The sequence below is a fragment of the Antedon bifida genome, chromosome 3, assembly GCF_963402885.1.
Source record: "Antedon bifida chromosome 3, ecAntBifi1.1, whole genome shotgun sequence".
NCBI classification, from domain to species: Eukaryota; Metazoa; Echinodermata; class Crinoidea; order Comatulida; family Antedonidae; genus Antedon; species Antedon bifida.
This window is the reverse complement of record NC_136228.1, coordinates 10121050-10141398: the sequence shown is the minus strand read 5'-3', so window position 1 is coordinate 10141398 and position 20349 is coordinate 10121050. Positions and strand designations below refer to the sequence as shown.

Here is a 20349-nt window from a genome sequence, read left to right as displayed (position 1 = left end):
TAAAAAAAATGGTTATGAAATATTTCTTACAAAATCGTACACATGTTGACCTTGTTTTGTCAGTGGATTATGCCATTGTATATTGTTTCTTTCTATCCAAACCCGCTATTGACACCAAATCACAGTTACCCCCCTGATTTTAATACCGCCCATAACAATTGTAAGCGAAACAATTAGGTGAGATCCGATTTTTAATAATAACAATGATTGATTACGTCATCGCGCGCGTAGTGAGATCACCTCCTGTCGTTTTCCTTTTCACTAATACCCTTACCCAACACAGGATATTGTACAACATTGTCGTGAGGTCCTACATTACCGGCGACCACGGGAAGTTAGTAGTTGGTTATTTTTGCAACAGAATACAAGTTGTTCCCAGGATTATTCTTGGAAGGAATAGAAATTAGAGGAGTGTCCAATTGGTATTCACACGTGTTATCTATTTTGTGGTGTGGACGGCGTTATAACTTGGTCATAAACTTGTGATTTCCTCAAATACACTTGAGCTCACACGTCAAGAATATGGCCTCTAAACTATCTGCAATTTTCACCATTGCCTTTGTTTTTCTGGAAATATCTTTTGCACGTGGTAAGTAAACTGATTTTTCTTATAGGCCTAGAAACTACCTTTGCCTATTTTTGAATAACTATAGTTATAAGAATCTAATAGTTAACATAGGCATATTTATGATTTTAATAAAATGTAATTCCTACACTTTGGAATGATAAAATATCGCAGTATGATCTTCATAATATTACTGTGCGTATAGGCCCTCTTATATTAAATAAATAAGTATATACTTTTAGCTACTCGCAGTTTCAATCAATGCTATGAAGGACTACAAATCCTAATGCTTATATTTAAGCGAGCCAAATGGATGAGCGATTGATTAAGGCAGGGCGCCGTACCTAAAGAGCCAACAATATCGGCATGTGTTCGATACCTACTCGCTCCTAATTAGGGTGGTCTTCTCTCGGATAAGGACTCTAAATCGTTGGTCCAGTGTTAGGCTATACAGTTTGTCCGTGTGAACATTAAAGAATTCATTATTCGAGACGAGTAGATGATCACCCCGGTGAACTGGTTCATAGGTATTGATAGGAGAGTGATTTACTATTGGTAATCCTTGGCCACATGTGCCAAAATACATAAAATCAATAAAATTAACTAATCAGTTCCTTCTCCTGTAAGGTAACACAATACGTTTGAACGGTGGGCGTATTCCACGGGAAGGACGCCTTGAGGTATACCATGATGGTGAATGGGGGACAGTTTGCAAGAAACAGTTTTCGACCGTAACGGCTGCTTCAATCTGTAGACAGTTGGGGTACCCAGGTGTTTATCAAATGCTAAGTAAACAGAAACAAGCCAGGTAAGTTGGTTTTACAATTAGAATATTCACAAGATACAACAAGAACAATTTCTTTTCGTAAAAATACAAAGAAATGTTGGTGGTTGACAGCAATTCCGATTTAAACTGTACTATTATTAGGCCCCTATGCATTCTGCTAGTTTTAAGATTCAGTCGGGGGAAATGGTACAACTGAATTGTTTACATCATTGAGATGCAAAATTTCTTAGAGAATAGCATATCCGAATCGACAAAAATCGAGCTTAGATAGACGCGTGTAAACGATGGAAGCCTGTAGAATTAGCAGTTTCCAAGAGATCATAATTGATAACATTTAATCAAATTACAAATTAATCTGTGTTATTAATTTTACATAGACGAGGTATGCGAACAAATGTTCCAGAGAAGGTTTGGTTGGGAGAACTAAGCTGCGATCTAACTGATGAAACCATCGATGATTGTAGCCATGATGCGTGGGGTGAAACGGACTGTAAACACTCCTACGACGTGGGCCTATCGTGCTTCAGAGGTGCGTGAAATTCAGTTATAATCTAGACATAGGAAGTAGTTAATAGTAATGTTTTTACACAAAATTAGGAAGCTAAATTTGTTTTCCTAATCACAAATGAAATGTCTAGAAAAATATATATCTACATTTTTTTCCAAATATGATCAATACGTTTTTCCAAAAATAATAAATATGAAATCGTGCTCATGGTATGGTTGGATTTGTTGGTTTAAATGAAACAATTTTAAATTTATATCCACTTGCAGACAATAATATTTATTTTTATAATCATAATCTGCTTTCCTTTTATTTTCACAGCTTGTCTTGAAGGCGAATTCGGATGCGTCAGTGACGGAAAGTAAGGTTCATTAATTTTGGCAGTTTGGAAATTTAATTTTTCCGGTTAAGCTTGTTTCCTACTTCTTTAGCTACTCGTCTGTGAAAACGCACATTCACGCACGCCAGCACAGCAGACGCGTAGTGGAACCATGCTTTAGTATCAACTAGTGCCAACGAATAAAACGCTGTTCCTAACTGATTCATTTTACGTTTTATTTGTAAAATAGCATAATTATAACGATAACCAAGATTCAGAGTGAAAAAAAAACTCTAAACAAATATAGGATTTATGATTTTTTCATGTATTTTGGTTTAACATAAGTAGCATATCTTTGGTGAAGGGCATTGTTTCTACCATATGCTGATGGGCCATCAAGTATTCCTCCTTGTTTTTTACTGCAATGCATTCAGATTGAAGTAGCATCTTTGTTAGTTTTCTAAGAAACTGTTAAGACAAAAAAAACTCCATGTAGACAAGAAGATTTCTGTTATAGCCTAAAGAAGTTGAAATAACCTGTCCAACATGTATACAAAAATGAAAGTACCGCCTATATGAAAATGATTTGAAATTAGTATTTCTAATTTTAGTTTTTCTCAGTACAATTATTTGTATCATTTCATTTAATTAAAAAATAAAATTATGTGCCTTTAGGCCTAATGTAGTTGCAAAAGATATACCCACCGGGACACAGTTAGCATATTAATACTGAGTATCATGCATTGTTATAATATAATTTAATTACGTTTTTGTAATTCACTCAACGTTTATAACCGTAATGGTTTCCTCAACAGATGCATCGACTCAAACTTAGCATGCGATGGTTCACCAGATTGCAGTGATGGGTCTGACGAGGCTATATGTGAAAGAACAAGAAGTAAGTCACATTTTCAGTTATTATTTTATATCAACTCACAGAATTAAAAAGCTCCACTAAATTACATTAGCCGTGAAATCCAAGTTTAAAAACCTCACAAACGAATATATAGTATACAGTAGAACCATATTAACCAGCATGGAACTCCTTAAAAGTTTTGGTCAAAGTGATTAACCATGTCTTTCTCCCTGTTCGTTTTACGGAGAAAGTGTCCCCACTTAATAGGGGCGTTCCTGAATAGGCGTGTCCCTAAAGATGGGTTTTATTATTTTATTGTTGCTGGATTTCTTATATACTGTATAATTTAAAGATGTATTGTCCCCCTGAAAAAATAATTTTTTAAATTGTTTTTGTTGAATGCCATTTTATTGTCACATAATAGTTATCCACTTTGAACAAAAATGGAATCGAACAAAAAAAGTATTTACCTGAAAAAACTGTAATTTAAAGCAAATTAGCTGCCAGCCAATGGGTTTTTGGTTGAATTTGACCATTAATTTGGTCATTTTATATGAGAAAAATTTTTTGTTTTGTTTTTTTTTCACGGAAGGAATTAACTTAAAACTACAAAATAACCTATTCAAAGTCTAATTTAGTTAATCTTCATCTTTAATGTAATTAATATTATTTCATTTGTTCTTGCAGATCGTACGTCATTCCATGAATTCCGTTATCATGATTCAAACGATATCAGAATCTTTTTCCAGAATCTCACGACAGCTTATCCTAATATTACCAAGATGTACAGTATCGGACAAAGTGTTGACGGAAGACAGTTGTACGCATTGGAAATAAGCAACAATGTTGGTGTACACGAGATTCGTACGTTATTTTACAATTTTTTTCAAACTTTTTTGAGACACCCCTAAGTGGACACTCCTATTATGAATGGGATAATTTCATAAGAACGAGAGGAGTATATGTTTTAAAACTGCTGTCAAACCATTAAATGAACACTTTATTCGGTCACCTTAATAATTATTCTACTGTATATTAGTTAAAGACCCCTTCCCTGCAATTTTGGACGTTTTTTTGGAAAATAATACATATATATCACTTTAAAAACATTAAACCATGTCATTCCTTGTCTTAAATGTACGTTTTATGGTAAATTATGATAAAAAGTGAGAAACAATGCACTACCTAAGTAGCTCGCGGCGATCGACCTCTCGTGGACGGTCTTAGGCCTAGCCTAGCTAGGCTTAGTTTTGTAGGCCTAGCTGGTAAACATCGGTAACGTACGAACATCGTACGCTAGCTATATACCTAGCCTGACGTTGTATAGTTGCTGCATTAATTGTCTTTCTATTTTTGCCAGACTCCGTTGATACAAATTGGGGAAAACCCGGTATTTTCGCTGAAAAGTTAGGAGTCTTTCATTTGTTTTGGCCTCACGATCGATCGAAAAGTGGGCGAATTACAGGTGAAAAACAAAAATATCAATCCGCGCGCAATGCATTTTGGGATTTATAGCGGGCCGCTATAATTATTAGAATCGACTTATTTTTCACATTTTTAACCGTTTAAAGACGAAAAAAGTTATCGCAATAGGACCATATAGTATTATTTTTACATTAAATATAGTTTGTGATCTTAAATTAGATCTAAAAAACGTAGGGAAGGGGGCTTTAAAATAATACAGATTTTGAGTATCTTTTAGTGGTCTTCTTAACAGTTTTTGTCATAGACTGTGTTGTGTTATATGCTCCTCATGCGTAAAATGTAATTTGGATTTTAAGAATAGCAAACATCTGTTGAAACCAAATCAAATTCATTATAATATCCAATTATACCATATTGACTTGTATAATTTTAAGAGGACTGTCTATATACAGTATTCAATACAGAGTAGGCCTATCAGTGTTTGCCATAAGTGCAGGGTACAACAGACGACATATTCAGCGGATGTACTTTTACTTACCATTGTTTGTTAATGTGTATAATAAATTTAAGATGTTAATATTTAACTTATATTCAATATAACTAGTAACGTATCACTCAACGAACTATAATAAAATCGTATGACTATGTACTTAAAACTTATCAATGTATTTGTTGACAGTTGAACCAGAATTTAAGTATATTGCTAACATGCACGGAGACGAGGTAACTGGACGCGAGTTGATCTTAAAGTTAGCTGAGTACCTTTGCAATGAGTATCACGCTGGTAATGCCACTATTAGGTATCTTGTCGACAACACCCGGATCCATCTGCTTCCAAGTCTCAACCCTGATGGCTTCGAGAAGGCCTTCCAGTTCTACAAAGAATTCGTAAGAAATATTCTTTAATTTCATAATCACCGGTATTATCCTTTAACTGATCATAAATTAAGTTTACATTTATTTAGCAATTACGTGGATCTTACCAAGAACATGTATTTTTCTGTAGTTCTGAGACCCTTTACAAAATGCTCAACCGCGTATGCCTAAAAAAATCTTCATTTGGTTTGAGGAATGTTCTCTTCTAATAGATTATTAAATAGATACTGCAACCGACCCAACAATTACGATACAATACGATATTATTTATTGTCATTTTAACAACGAGGTACAAATGAAATTTGGTTGGTTGCGGATGCGTGATGTATGTATGAAAAAACATGTAACAAACGCTCGTACAGATGAAGTGTGATGATGAGTGATCTTGATGTTACGTACTTTAAAACCAATCCCCATGACAAATATATTAAATCTGTTCGCAAGCAATAAAATGGTATAGCGACTTGTTCATGTAACTACCATGCATCAGTGGACTAGTTTGAAACTAAGCCAGAATAAGAACTGTTTGTACCTAACGTTTGCACCAAAATTATAACTCTCAAGTTCGACTAAATTATTAAATATTGTCTATGATATTTAATGTTTTAATTTCAGGATATGGTTATTGATGCCTATGGTCGTGAGAATTTGCATTCTGTTGATTTAAACAGGAACTTTCCGCGGCTAAATACAATTATGTATCGAAATGAAATTATTGGTGGCAAAAATCATCATCTGGGGTACGGCAAAGATACGACGAATTATGTGGTAAATTAATTTTGTTTTTTTAATGATTTGTATGCAAGCACACGCAACTTAGGACTCGTTTCGACTTAGTTGTTTTACCAGGTTAAGTTGGTACCTACCCACCAAAGTTAGCGATAACTGTGTCCACGAAACCCGGGTAAATAACTAGACCTCTTATTATCAAGCTTCAAACTATCTTATTGAATTTGGAAAATTATTGCAATAGTTGACATATGTATTTATGTAATTGGGAACGGACTTTATTATGATGTTATGATTTTAAGCTCTGTCTACACTATCAAACCAGTTTAACAAAAACAGTGTGATGTGCCCAAATATGGTAGTGATATGACATCATCGTGTTCATTTATCAGCACATTACATAACGTTTGATTGTATAATTATCCTGTTTGAAGTTACTGTTTATGCTGTGTGTTAATTATCAGTGCCACACAAGTTATGTTTAATGTAGCAAATGCTTTGAACTTAGAAATGTATAACTATTTGTTTTTACTATTCTTCAACAGCCTGAACCCGAAGTACAAGCTTACATTGAATGGGTTGAGGAATACCCTTTTGTGCTATCTGCCAACATGCACGATGGCGATTTGGTAGCAAATTATCCATTTGATGACGTAAGATCCTTTAACGGGCGACCATCTTATACAATGAGTCCAGACGACTCTCTCTTTAGACATCTTGCACGAACATATTCGCAATCTCACGCTACTATGTCAACTAGAACACGCGCATGCTCAATATACAGTCGTACATTTGAAGATGGTATAACCAATGGTGCGAGTTGGTATACGGTCAAAGGAGGTGAGTTCTTATTATTTAAACATATAATAATGTCCTTAAGCACATTAAATATGATCATGGTTAGGCCTACTAATATATGAACTAGGCCTAGTGTTTCCTACTAATATGAACTAGGCCTAGTAACAGACTAGTTTCACGATGATGTTTGCCCAACTCTGACGTTGTTCTACAAAATGTTCAGATAATTTTTTAGTTTTAGATAATTAGAAATAAAGAACAAAGTCGATTCTGATGGGAATCTTACTCATGACATCATGGCAAACTTGGCGGTTTAGTGGTATGAACGCAGCTCAACACTCGTGACTCGAGAAGAACTTTTTCCTCAGTTTTATCAAAAAATGTGGTGTAGGCCTACATCCGGATGTACATTGGTACAACGATGTCAAGATTTTGGCATAGCATCATCTCAATACGTTTATGATAGTCTTCTTGTAACGTTAGTTTTTGTGAGAGCCAATGCAGTAATACCGGACACGATTTTAGGTAATTCAACAAACTAAACAATGATAAACAATATTTGTTTGTGTATTTCCTTTAAAGGCATTCAAGATTATGATTATCTGCACACAAATTGTTTTGATATAACGCTCGAGTTAGATTGCATTAAATTCTCGTCAGAATCGGGATTAGAAAAGGAATGGGTTGACAACAAAGATGCGCTCATTCAGTACATGTACCAGGTAAGTCAATTGTAGTGGAACATTTCCACAGTTAATTCTTTACCATTCATTAGTGGTTCATGATGTCATCAATCGGACTTAGTTACAACATAGTACTTTTTAACCGAATTGCCGTTTGTATCTGGATTCTAAATACTTATGGGTAAATCCCTGTTTACACTACAGTATCAAACTAGTTTTTCAAAGTAACTTTATATTACTGTATATTACTGCTACGGTTAAAGATCATGATGATGATGATAGCGGTGTGTGTATTCCTTTCTGGCACATGTGATATCACATACACTAAAATAAAAAGTATGTAATATTATGTACATATTTATTTTTAACATTTCAGATTCATATGGGAGTAAAGGGTATTATAGCAAGCACTGACGATATGCCTATCAAAGGAGCGGTAGTACATGTAGGAGGACCAGGAATCAATCATGACGTCACCTCAAGTAAGTTGAATTGATTTTCGCTTTAATTGAAACAGATTTTGTTTAAATTCGCCACCACTGGTGAATGGTTAGAAATAATTTACCCATATATTTTGATCAACCATTTTAAACATTCAACATTTCCATGTTGTTACGTATGAATAAGAATATGTTAAAATGAACCATATTTATATTATTTATGATTTAATATCTATATACTTTTTCTTTAGCAAAAGACGGTGAATATTGGCGTTTATTGTTACCAGGTACCTACACAATAACAGTATCGGCGGATGGATATTTCAGCAAAGGTTTCGTGGTTGAAGTAGTAGAAAACTCGGTGACGCCTCTAAACTTTGTACTCAGTCGACGAGAGGTACCATAACAAATAGTTTTTAAAAATTGTATTATATTTGTACCTTAACATTAAGATGTATGTCAATATTATATATTTCCAAAGTATATTATTATAGTTTCCTAGCTACATTTCTAAATGTTTTATATGAACCCTCTTGTCTTTGTGTGACTGAGATTGAATAAATAACGTGTGTGTTATGTACATTTTTATAAACAAAAGTTTGTAAGTGTTCTGATTTGATTTTAATAATAAATTTATAAACGGAATTCCCGTCACAAAATGTTGCGTTCTTCTTTTCGGGGTGGGGGATTTCTGGTTTGATCTGTATTACCCTGGTCAGTAATGCAATATACCTTTCCTGTTTATTTGATGTGATTGCAATTTCCACAAAACAATATTTGTTGTGATGTGAGGATGTTTGTATTAGATGAGGATAGGTAAGGATGGTTGTCTTTATTACGTAATATTTTACCCTTTGACCCACATCACTCATATTCCAAGTCAATTGAATGCTTTACTATATTTCCACATTTACAATGATTCTCTACTGACCATGTTTAAGTATAACATCTATTAAGGGGACACGTTTAAGAATCAACAAATTGTCCCCTTAATAGGGGTTTTCCCCCGAAGTGAAGAATTCTACCATCAGTTATTTTGGCCCAATATATACACGTTTGCGGTACGACGTTAGTACGAAACGGTAATTAAAATTGCATAATCATATAGATACGCGGTTGATATTTATTAATGTTACTATACTATCGTATATTCTGCAGGCATGGGTTGAATTGGAAGCTATCACAGTCCACAACAAGATGTCTCGTGCGTATCTGGATCATTTCACTTGGATCTTGGTCTTATGTGCGTGGTCGATTTATTCATAGGATTGTAGTGGACAAAGTGTACCGTAATTAGATCTATTTTAATACCTATAAAACTATTTAAGAAACTGCCTAAATCTACCTCTATCATAGTTTATTAATAATTAGTTTGTAAAGTTTGTAGAAGTAAGTACAAACAGACCAGGGCAATTATGTTGTATTGCTGTATGTTGATATGTACTGCAACAATTCAAAAACAAAACTTCAAACAATATTCAAACTTATTACTAATTTTAAAAATCGGTAGGCTATATTATTAGATTGTGGGTTATTAACATTTTGATACAAATTAATAATAACCCAAAACATAATTAATAGGCCTATAGACCTTATAATATGTAAATGCTAAAGTTTTTTTTCTTGTTAATGTCCAGCCCTCAAAAGTATCGTATATTTCTTCTTTTTTGATCATCTCAAAATTGCCTTTATAACTGAAATAAGCTAGCTTATATTTATTGTTATTATATTTCTAACCAACATTGTAGAATATGTATAATAATGCTTTAAAAGAAGTATTTCTAAAAAAATGTCTTTTTGTAAAAATAAAACGTATTGAAATGTATTTATAATACTCATAATAAAGAAATATAATCTTTATAGTCTTGCATATAAAATATTTTTGATAATAGCACAATAAATATTTATGCACTGTAGATTCACGTTGTTCACTTATGTCTTTTCGCCAATCTTTTTAACCGCATTATTAGTAATATTAAAAAAGGACACATTTGATAAATTCATCAAAAATATAAACAATTTTATTCATAATAATTAGCATCTCTTTAAAAGAGACGCAAAATTTATTTTGGTTTTCATGATGATGGTGAAAATTTATCGAATTTGTATTTAAACCCAGTACTGGTGGAAAATTTGCATATATTTAAATATCTGCTATTTGTACAAGTTCCATTTCCATTGGCATTCTTATTCAGTTTGTTGAAAGTTCCACCAATTGAAAGAACATCGGGAATTATAATAATAGATTAGCTGAATTTGTGTCAATTTGAAAAACTAGTCCCTTAACAAGGTACTGTTTCTTTCTTAGATTATGTTTTACAGATAATTGTACAGTTTTGAATACGAATGTACAAAACTAGGCCTTAGTATTTTCACACATTTGATGATAGTAGACATTCGTCACTACTAACATCTATCGTAATCATCTAAATTGAGTAACGTTAACTCCCATTTTTTATAATACAATTTAATTTCATGCGAATAGGTAGTGAACTGTCTAATGGCTTACGTTACTATGGATCACTTGGCCATTTTAGAACACTTTTACAAAGTATTCAATACTCTGAATGTTATCAATACAAATAGGCCTACCGTAATATTTATTGGTACTAGTATTGTTTTCTGAATGTAGGCCTGTTCTTGAAATGTATACCTTAGATCAAGTTTACCGATAAATCCCATGTATAATAGGCCTTGATAGTAACTGCAAATATCTATAAAGTATATTTATAATTATTTGGTAGACTTTTATCTAACTATGTAAGGGCAATTTTTCGAATAGAATTTCAAAATTATTGACAGTTACAGTGTACAATAATCCATTGAAGACCACTTACAACCAAGTCAATGTACAGTCACAGATAGCCTATAGCCTAAGACATGCCTTTGTCACAAGAGTGTTTAATCTATTTTTGGCTATTAGGCCTATGTGTAATAAAGATATTGCTTTTCTATTAACGTAATATGTTCACATCTCCGTTTGAATAGAATGAATATTATTTTCATCTCTAATAATGCAATATATGCCTATATATAATAATTGACAGGCTATTTAAACATTACCGTGACGGTATATCGTTTGTGTGTGTTTGTATTGTGGTAGCTTACCAGAATATTTCGTTCACCTTCAATAGTTGCTTTTTCAGATATATACTGTAATGCTGAAGTATAACAGTATTGTAATACTTACTTAAGTTTAAGCCTTTTAAAAAGTACTGTACGCTTTAAAAGTGTGTTTAGTACCAATAATTATCCGTTTATCATAAAGCATTGATAATTCAGTCTATTGTCTTTGTTTTAATACATTTTTTTTTTTATGGAATGGCCTTGAATTTATTTGCATCATTCACAGAGTAAAATGGATATGTGTACTTCTTTCGGCACCCTCGGCGTATCATATTGTATATATTGCATCTGTTACGGTACTGCTCTGGCCAGTCATCCTCTTCGCTGCTATCACCATTTGCTCTATAAACTATAGCTGGCCCATGTTTTTTCCATCCGGTATTTTTTCTTCCAGCTTTTCCTCCTCCTCCTCCTCCTCCTCCTCCTCCTCCTCCTCCTACTACTACTCCTCCTCCTCCATTGACTACCGCATTCCCATTTATTCTTTGTCCATTATTTACTGTCTGTTTTTTATTTGTCTGTGTTTCAGTTTTAACTATTGACGTACTACCTCCAGAGTTACTACTGATAACAATGCTATTGTCAGTTGCCTCTTCGGCTGTTATCTGGACTTGTGGTTCTTCAATTTCTGTGGTGACAACTTCTACGTTTGTCTTGTCATTTTGCGTAATGACTTCAATGACACCTGTTGGGAGTTTAGGTAGAATTTCTGGTGTTGTGATCTCTTCTCGTATCAGCTCAAAATCCACTACGGTTGCCATGTTGCCCAATACAGTGATTGCTTCACTTAATGGTCTAAAGCCATGTGCATCAACAGTAATAGTGTATGCACCGGGAGTGAGAAGCCTCCAATAGTCACCGTCAATGGCTAGAAAACATAAACAAAAAATATAATAAGTGAGACTCGAGTTTTCGTTACCTATTTTTTCTATTCAATGTTTTTCATATTGCCTAATTAACTTTTTAAAAGTGTGTCTGTGATAACGTCATTATAACAAGGAACGTTACATAACTGTAGGCCTACTATTACATATTTAAAGTACAATATCGGTTGGGGCTAACAGTAATCATCCACACCCTCTAAAAGAGACAAATTGTCCGGCATATTTCGTTTGACGGCCTCTACTTAGAAACACTCGAGAAACTAAAATTGTATGTCAATTAGCCCCACAGTGGATAGCCCTTAGGAAGTCCTTTTGTCTTTATAGTCACTCAACATTTAATCGTTATTAAAATAAATAAAGGCATGTTTTCTAAAGTACCGTTGGGAGACAAACATTTAGTTGTAAGACCGTTATACCATGAATCCTAGGCCTACTAAAGAGTCGTTGAACTCGTATGAGGAAAATATCAACAACAACTTACTAGAAACAAAACGAAATCACTATGTGCGTCTACGACTAGATCTTAAAACATTCATTTTTAAAGATGTTATTAACAAATTGTTCCGCATCCGTAAATCTACATAACTATAAACAACGTATGAAGAGGTGTTGATGGAAAGGCTGCGCTAGTCAAGTTCTTACTTTCGTCAAATTCTTTCGTTATTAAATGAAAGATAACATCAGGTACCACATGTAAAGAAATGAATTTATCATAAATCATAAATTAATGATATAACATGTATTGTGCCGCAGGTGAATTCACACGCATTTTACACTTTGAAGCTACATGCCTAACCTAAGTAGGTTAATCGGTTCAATTTTATATTCGCGTTATTCCAAAAATTTCTCAAAAAGTTTTCAGTAACATTTCATAATTTTTATAACGTGTTTTTACATACCTGTTGTAATATCATGTTGATACCTAGGACCTGTGATCTTGACAACAGCATTGGCGATCGGATTGCCTTGCAGATCTGTGACTACTCCTTTCACGCCCATGTGAATCTAAGTGGAAAAAATAATACAGCAATAAATCGTATTGTTTTTAAAATGCTAACTAATATTAGGCTTCACAATTTAGAAAAAGAAATGAGGACAATTTAGAGAAATTAGTACCGCCAATTAGGTCATCATTTCTGAGACAGATCAATAAGGGGACACCTTTAGGACTCAATGAAGTATCCTCTGTGGTTGGTCCACGTATTTTCTGTCTTAGTCGTTACGAGAAGAAACTCATCATTGAAATATTGTAAGTTAGATATGTAAGATGTTAAGATAAGAGATGTTTCATGAGGAATTAGCTAATGTGAACGGGAGCGAGTGACAGGCTGGCTTCATTCAACTTGTTAATTATACTACTTATGCAACTCTTATGTTTGTATCAAGAGGTTTCCTAAAAGGTATTAAATTAAGACTTCTTTTACTATTCGAAACAACTATTCAATTTTCCAGATTGAATAGATGAAGTGTTAAAGTGTCTTTTGTATGGAAAGTGTCAAATGTTAAGAGAGTTTAAAGATCCTAATTTAAAAGAAGTAGCCGAATAAAGCATGCATGCATCGGGTTACCATAAGGTGTGCTTTGCCTTTAAAGTTTGGTTATCACAAGGTAGCAACGCAAGCGAGTTGACCAATGACAAGTGACATTTAGATAATTCATCGCTTGTGATTGGTTAAAACTTGCGTTGCGCTTACGTCCTTACGTTGCGTCCTAAAGTGTGAACCAAGCTTTAGATTAGAAGCATTTTATCGCAGTAGGACTATTTCCACACATAAATTATCACTTTAAAGCTCTGTCTACACTATCAAACTTGTATGTGACACAAAAATGTGATGTGCCAATATATGGACATGATGTCATATCACTACCATATTTGGGCATATCACTGCCATACTGGGGCACATCACACGTTTTTTGTCAAACTAGTTTGATAGTGTAGACATATCTTTGCACAATCACATGTTTTACTCACAGCTTCTATATAGGATAACAATGCCTCTTTGTTAGCGTACCATTTATTTTCAAGATCTTCTTCATTCGGAAATTTCTTACATCCAAGTTCCAAGGTGATTTCAAATGCATTTGATGCTAAGTAGTTATAATCTTGCATACCTTAAATTGAATGTCAATAAAGAAAACAATTATTTCAGTGTTTTAATGGACTTCACCTTTTAAATTAACCTGGTCGATTTACAACACGATCTTACAGGCATATATCAAATATGGATTTAAGTTTAAAGGGTAGTTCCAGGTTAAACATTTCTATTGTTTATTATAAAATATAAACCTCTTCAAACATCACGACGCTTTTTTTACTTCACCGTTATCGAAAAATAAGTGGAGTTATTTAATGTTGCTGAAATGTTCCAGAGCATGTTAAACTTTCAGAGATACAACCTTTGAGTAAAGCAGACCTGCATAATATGCCGATCGGGTTTACTTGTTCATTATCTTCACTCTTCCCTGTCATTATGTATAATTTACCATGCAGAACTCTGTGTAGGCCTATAATAGTATCCCTTCCTCCTTCGGGTTATTCTAATTCGACATCAGTTCATGAGGAATACATGGTGAAATGAATGATTTTGTTTTGGTACCATACGTACCTCCTTCTACACTGTACCACGACGCGCCGTTAGTGATTCCGTCTGGAAAACCTTCTCCATAGCCAAAACATGACTTAGGCCTAGTGCTTAAAGTTTCATGATTTTTTGAATATATCAAAGAAAGATGGCGGAAAACAGCGTCGTCTGGAGACATACTGTAGAAGTAGCGGCCCATTGGGTCACGTGATTTATCATACGGGTAATTGACAACCATTTGGCCATCGTGCATGTTCGCTGAGAGCACAAATGGGTACTTCTGTATCCATCTCATTATTGCTTTTGTCTCTGGTTGAAGCTATGAAAAAAAACATTATTAATTACAAATTGAAAATCATATGCCTGATATACAATGCTTAATACAGACACACATATTAAGCCCATTAAGTAAAAATAAACGAGGGACGATACCTTATTTATTTTAGCATTCAAGGAAGATCCCTATAAAGGTTTTACTTTATTGGGTCCCCAATGTGCCCCCTTAATAGCTAGGCGTTCTACTGTACTCTTGTTGAACTTAACGAAATCGTATAGATCTTTGCAGAACTTTTTTTAAATTTATGATTTACAGATCATCTTTCTGATATTATTTCCCAGGGACAACATGGATAGTGTTAGGACCCACATATACCTGGAACCCAAGACAGGTTTAGGAGTAGGGGTGAAATACTGGTCATGCAATGAGACACGTTGGTGTTTGTTTAACAAGACTATCACACAAAACATAGGGCTTAATTCGCATTGACAGAAATGCGTTTTCATTGAACTTGCAAACTCAACTCAACTGTCTTAGTTCATTTTGATAGTGAGCTTAGATAGATAACCAACGGCCTTATTCGTTACTGTCGCGTTACATCCATTGACAGCTGTCTAATTGCAGTTTTATTTGAAAAGAAATCAGCAATAAACCTTTAATTAGAGCTTTAGTTTACTCAGTCCTGTTTGAAGACTAGAGTGATAACATTTTAGCAGTACTGAATAAAAGTAATAACTTTTAGATATCTGGTATGTTTTGCAGATTGTTAATGTAAAGCCCCTAGTGCGATTACAGTTCTCCTAAATTCCCTTCTATTATTCATTATTTTCGTTTTAATTTTAAAAAATGATTATGATAAATGTTAATAAATGAATAAATAGTTATACAATAATTGTATTAAGCACAAACATAACTTGTATTGTATTGTGCAGATTGTTATTGTAAAGAAAAGTGCGATTACAGTTCTCCTAAAATTCTCTTCTATTAATTTCATTATTTTCTTTTTGATTAAAAAAAATGATGATTAATAAATAATAAAAAGTTATACAATAATTGTATTAAGTACAGACATAACAAAATGAGTGAATGAGCAATCTGATTACTATAACTATTATTGTTGATATTCTAATGTTGAATGAAATTGAATAAAGGTGGTGCATGCCCCAAAATTAAAAAAAAAATAAGCATTTGATTTAAACATTTAATACTTAACCCGGATATCTTATCTTTGCCAATAAAAAAGTAAAAAATATGTAAATAAACAAACATTTTAAATAATATATATAAATATTATTTATTGCAAAATATTAAAAATGTTATTTAATTGCTAAATCCTTAGCTTTCGTAAAAAATCTAAAAGGGATTTAGAATGTCTTTTTAAGATTCTCATCAAAAGTACATTGATTCGTGAAAGTGTTCAGTTATTTTTATCTGCACGAATTTCGTAGATTACGAAATGATTCCTTACAAATGACTATTCGTTAACTTACTTCATCTATAGGCATTGTATTCGGTTTTAGATGGTGGTTCGGTCCGCCATTTCGTTCATTTTCGTACATTACAGCATTTAAATCCGGGAAATTACGATTCAGATTTATGTCATTAGCATTACTTCTTCCGAATAATGATGGAACTTTACCCTGAAAATACAATTATAAAATTTACTTTGCACCATATAATGATTATTATACGGGTCTATCAAACACTACAATTATCCATTATCACGAGTTTTTTTATCCGGTCGCCGGGCCGCAATCTGGAAACAGTGTGGACAGTCGTTGAGACTTTTTTGACGACTGTCAAGAAATGTTACAGCTAACATTTCATTCATATATTTTACAATTCATTTCTTGGCGGTTCGTATATATTTAACAAACCATTATTAACTGATCATAATTTTACTGAAGAAAGGTTTATCTCTAAAGTTAAAATCTATTGCTCACAGGCTTATTTATGGTTATACTTTTACCCAACTAAAAATAAGATTTTAGATATGCTGTTAATTTTGCCTTATCTTTCTTACTCAGCAAACATAAATACACTTAAGCAATTGCTGTGTATAAAGAGTTGAATTATGACAGGTCGGTCATTACTAACTTACATTGAGTTATGACTTATTATGAGTCAACTAACACATGTTTATAATACATAAGGTGTCTTTATGTTATTCCAGTATAAATTACCGTATTAATCATATTATTAATAATAATAATCAGCTGGCCCAAACCGGTCCCCGCTAAAATGTCAATGGTCAATGCAAAAGACGGGTCATAGTACTTCGTTTTTTAGTCAATAATCTAGGCCCTCAAAATCCTGGATCTGACACTGACGCAGGTGAACTGAGTTATTGCAGCCACTTGGATGCCCTTTCTCCCCTCCTCATCAACCCATTTTCAAATATTAACAAGCTAACATACCGTTTCATTGTATATATTCCAGGCCTTTTCAAATCCATCTGGATTCATAGACGGTAGTAAATGTATTCTAATGCTGTTGATCATTGTTATTACTCTTTCATCCCTTGCCAAATATTGGTCGCATAAATACTCGGCAAGATTCAGAAGCAACACACGTCCCGAGGGTTCGTTCCCGTGCATGTTGGCTACATATTTAAATTCTGGTTCCCCTAAAGAAAATAAACAGAAAGTTATATACACATTTCATTCAATGATTTCATCGATTGATTCAGAATTAGATTATTTACTTAATATTTTAATTTATCTCCCCGATCTTGATCTACTTTTAAAACTCGTCAACTCGCTATTTTCACTCAATCAATGTGTATTTAAACCTGTTTTCAACTAGGCGAATTAATTCGTACGTATCAAGGTGTCATTGGTTGTTCCCCGTCACAGAAGTGTCTTAAATAATAAGTATAATAATATTATATGAAATAAATAAACGCTTTCGATTGTGAATACGTTTTGAACACGATCGACGGAATTTTCCATTGTGTAAACTTTGTAGATTTGAAGTCGTCACCTAGGCGAGTTGGCACACAGTTATTATGTTGAGGGGAGTTACTCATGTTTGGGAGTCTACCTAATACTGCTGCTGTATTTCTAGATTAATAATTCAATACTGTCAATCATAAGTAGAAATAAACAAAGTAAAATAATGACAAATTATACTAAGTGTAATCTAATTATATTACAACCGCATAACGTGTGTTTTTATAATTGTTGTTTTATATATGATAAAATGCAGGTTTCGAATACTGCATCTCTCATTTTTCAGTTTGCTAAGAGGCCATTAACATTTATGTTACACAAAAAGACCGCTCAGAGTTACCACCGATAACAGATTTACTAATTTAAAAACGTTTCAAACGCAACTAACGCGTCAGACCCACCCTCCAGTCGTTTATCGAGTCAGATTATTATATCATACGCATAACAGAACTTGAACATTCAAGATTTAAGGTTAAAATCCCTGAAGCATGAGTTCTGTCAAACAGCGCCATGCAATTAGTCAGCTTCGCCAGGTTTACCCTTAAATATTCTCTTGGTAATAATCCTAAATATATTGTGTAAAACCGAAACTTAAATTGTTTGTAAAGTTTAGGTAAATCATGCTATTTTCAAGAGGAATGTTGCATTTGCTTAGATTAAGCGTACAAAAAAAATATTTAAAAAAAAACTTCTTTGAAGATCGTGGTATGTTTCAAAAATAAATTTATAGTAACGAGCCTCGTCAGAAGCCCAGAAACGGAACTATGCCCAGTGATACAGAGGAGATTTCACTTTAAATATACCTTGTGTTGATTTTATAAATGCAGACCAGATTTAACTTTATGTAGCGCTGTTTTACCAATTGCATAACGTGTGCGCAATTAAGTGTGCAGACCAGACTCCCCACACTCAATGCAAAATAAGAGTTTGATCTCTAAAAATTTGCACATGCGCACTAAACAGTTCTGTCGTGGATTTTTGTTTAAATCGTGCACTATCCTAATACTAATGTCCTAGTGATGTGTGACGTGTCAGCGAACTTTGAGCACAACTATTTCACACGGGATGTTCAAGAATATCCCAGAATGCATTTGACGAAGGTGGAAAGTCATGAAACTTTATTAATTTCGTTTGATCAGTGCTTTGTAGGCTACGTTAAGTTGTTTGATAGATTTTACTTATAATGGCCACGAGTAGGCCTACGATATGTCTACTTGAATTTTATTAATGAAAATAACAGTTGTCATGAAGCTTGTTGTACTTTTGTATCTTCGGGAATTAGTAGACTTTATCACCGTCTGATTAGCTGAGTCATATTTGAAAAAATAAAACCGTATTTGAAACTGTCAAGTTCCGACCTAAGGCCATCGTTACCTAGGTTACTAAGTCTTAAGATTTAGTGAATTCAGATATTGATGATTGAAATAGTGCTCCTGAAAATAAATAAGACTATTTGTATTTCTAGTGAAATTGTAAATTGTTATTAACACGGCTGCCGTGTCTCTATGCGTTTGATTACTCATGTATTTTTAACCTGTAGTGAACTGTCTATGAATAATTATTGTTATTGGGTCCCACGTGTGCTGAGTTTCACCATTTGAGAGTGGTCCAATCAATCAAATAAATTTATTTTATTAATTTTATTTCCGCATAATTATGACAAACAAATATGATGTTAAATTTGTACGGTAATATAATATAATATTGTCGGGGTCTTTTATAAATTGAATCATTCATTTGAAAGAAGAAACAGATTTTTTTGTTCCTCCTACCTAAACAAAAACATCCTCAATAAGAGGGTCTGTTATTGGGAGGCTTCTTATAAGAATTTCTCTGAAGACTGAATGATAACAGAAAAAATAGTAGATAATAGTAATAGTAAAAGAGTAGACACCCCTTCACCCACCAACACCAGGCCGTTTTAAAATGTACTTTAAAGTACAAACTCCCGATAAATTTACCCCACTATTCACCACCAAAACCCCTGCACTCAGGAGGTTGTCAAATGTAGTTTAAAACCTTCATAATTCCGGTCACTTTTCATATCCCATGTGTGTGCGTGAGTAGGAACCATTTTTTCTGTCTTTCCATAGTATCGTATAATATTAATATAGGCCTACCACAAAAGATAAAAAAAAAATATATAGGCCTATATAGTTGATGAAGTTATATCTTTAATTGGAATGCGTCTAAATTCTCAATAAAGCACACTGACCGAAGAATACTTGATCCAAGTTCTTTATTACGTATTAAACAACAATCAATTGTTATATTATTTCCATAGAGAAATACTTATTCTCTATAGTAATACGAAAATCGTCCCGCTCTATTGTTTTATTGAATGACATGTTTAGGAGGTGCATTTGGGAGAGTGTACGTAATTGACGAATTATGGCTCAGGGGTTACGAATAACTATTTGTCATTATAGAAACATTGTTATGTTCTTTAAATAGATCTATGTATCAGTGTAATGAGTGATACGTAGATTATTAAAGAACTACCCAGGGAGAACATAATGTTCTTTATACGTCATATTTTTTCATTA

The 20349-nt window shown here is 33.5% G+C and overlaps 3 protein-coding genes across 3 annotated transcripts in view; 2 read left to right on the top strand and 1 right to left on the bottom strand.

Annotated features, from left to right (window-relative positions):
* The first annotated feature begins 462 nt into the window (after positions 1–462).
* On the top strand, positions 463–4793 carry LOC144838132 (uncharacterized). Its single transcript, XM_078693492.1, has 7 exons — positions 463–589; positions 1193–1373; positions 1730–1881; positions 2179–2218; positions 2992–3074; positions 3720–3896; positions 4750–4793. Exons 1-7 carry the CDS (start codon positions 523–525, stop codon positions 4791–4793), a joined length of 744 nt encoding a protein of 247 aa, XP_078549618.1. The 5' UTR covers positions 463–522.
* A 277-nt stretch (positions 4794–5070) lies between these two features.
* LOC144837151 (carboxypeptidase E-like) lies at positions 5071–9834 on the top strand. Its single transcript, XM_078692164.1, has 7 exons — positions 5071–5345; positions 5949–6101; positions 6608–6902; positions 7443–7582; positions 7920–8025; positions 8235–8380; positions 9142–9834. Exons 1-7 carry the CDS (start codon positions 5121–5123, stop codon positions 9247–9249), a joined length of 1173 nt encoding a protein of 390 aa, XP_078548290.1. The 5' UTR covers positions 5071–5120; the 3' UTR covers positions 9250–9834.
* A 152-nt stretch (positions 9835–9986) lies between these two features.
* Positions 9987–20349, bottom strand: part of LOC144837150 (carboxypeptidase E-like) — a 39905-nt gene continuing 29542 nt past the window's right edge. The window contains exons 2-7 of the mRNA XM_078692163.1: positions 17270–17478; positions 16343–16492; positions 14600–14894; positions 13966–14105; positions 12893–12998; positions 9987–11977 (exon numbers count right to left, since the gene is read on the bottom strand). Coding sequence (XP_078548289.1) covers positions 11298–11977; positions 12893–12998; positions 13966–14105; positions 14600–14894; positions 16343–16492; positions 17270–17478 — 1580 coding nt within the window. The 3' untranslated portion in view covers positions 9987–11297. The remainder of the gene's footprint in view (positions 11978–12892; positions 12999–13965; positions 14106–14599; positions 14895–16342; positions 16493–17269; positions 17479–20349) is intronic.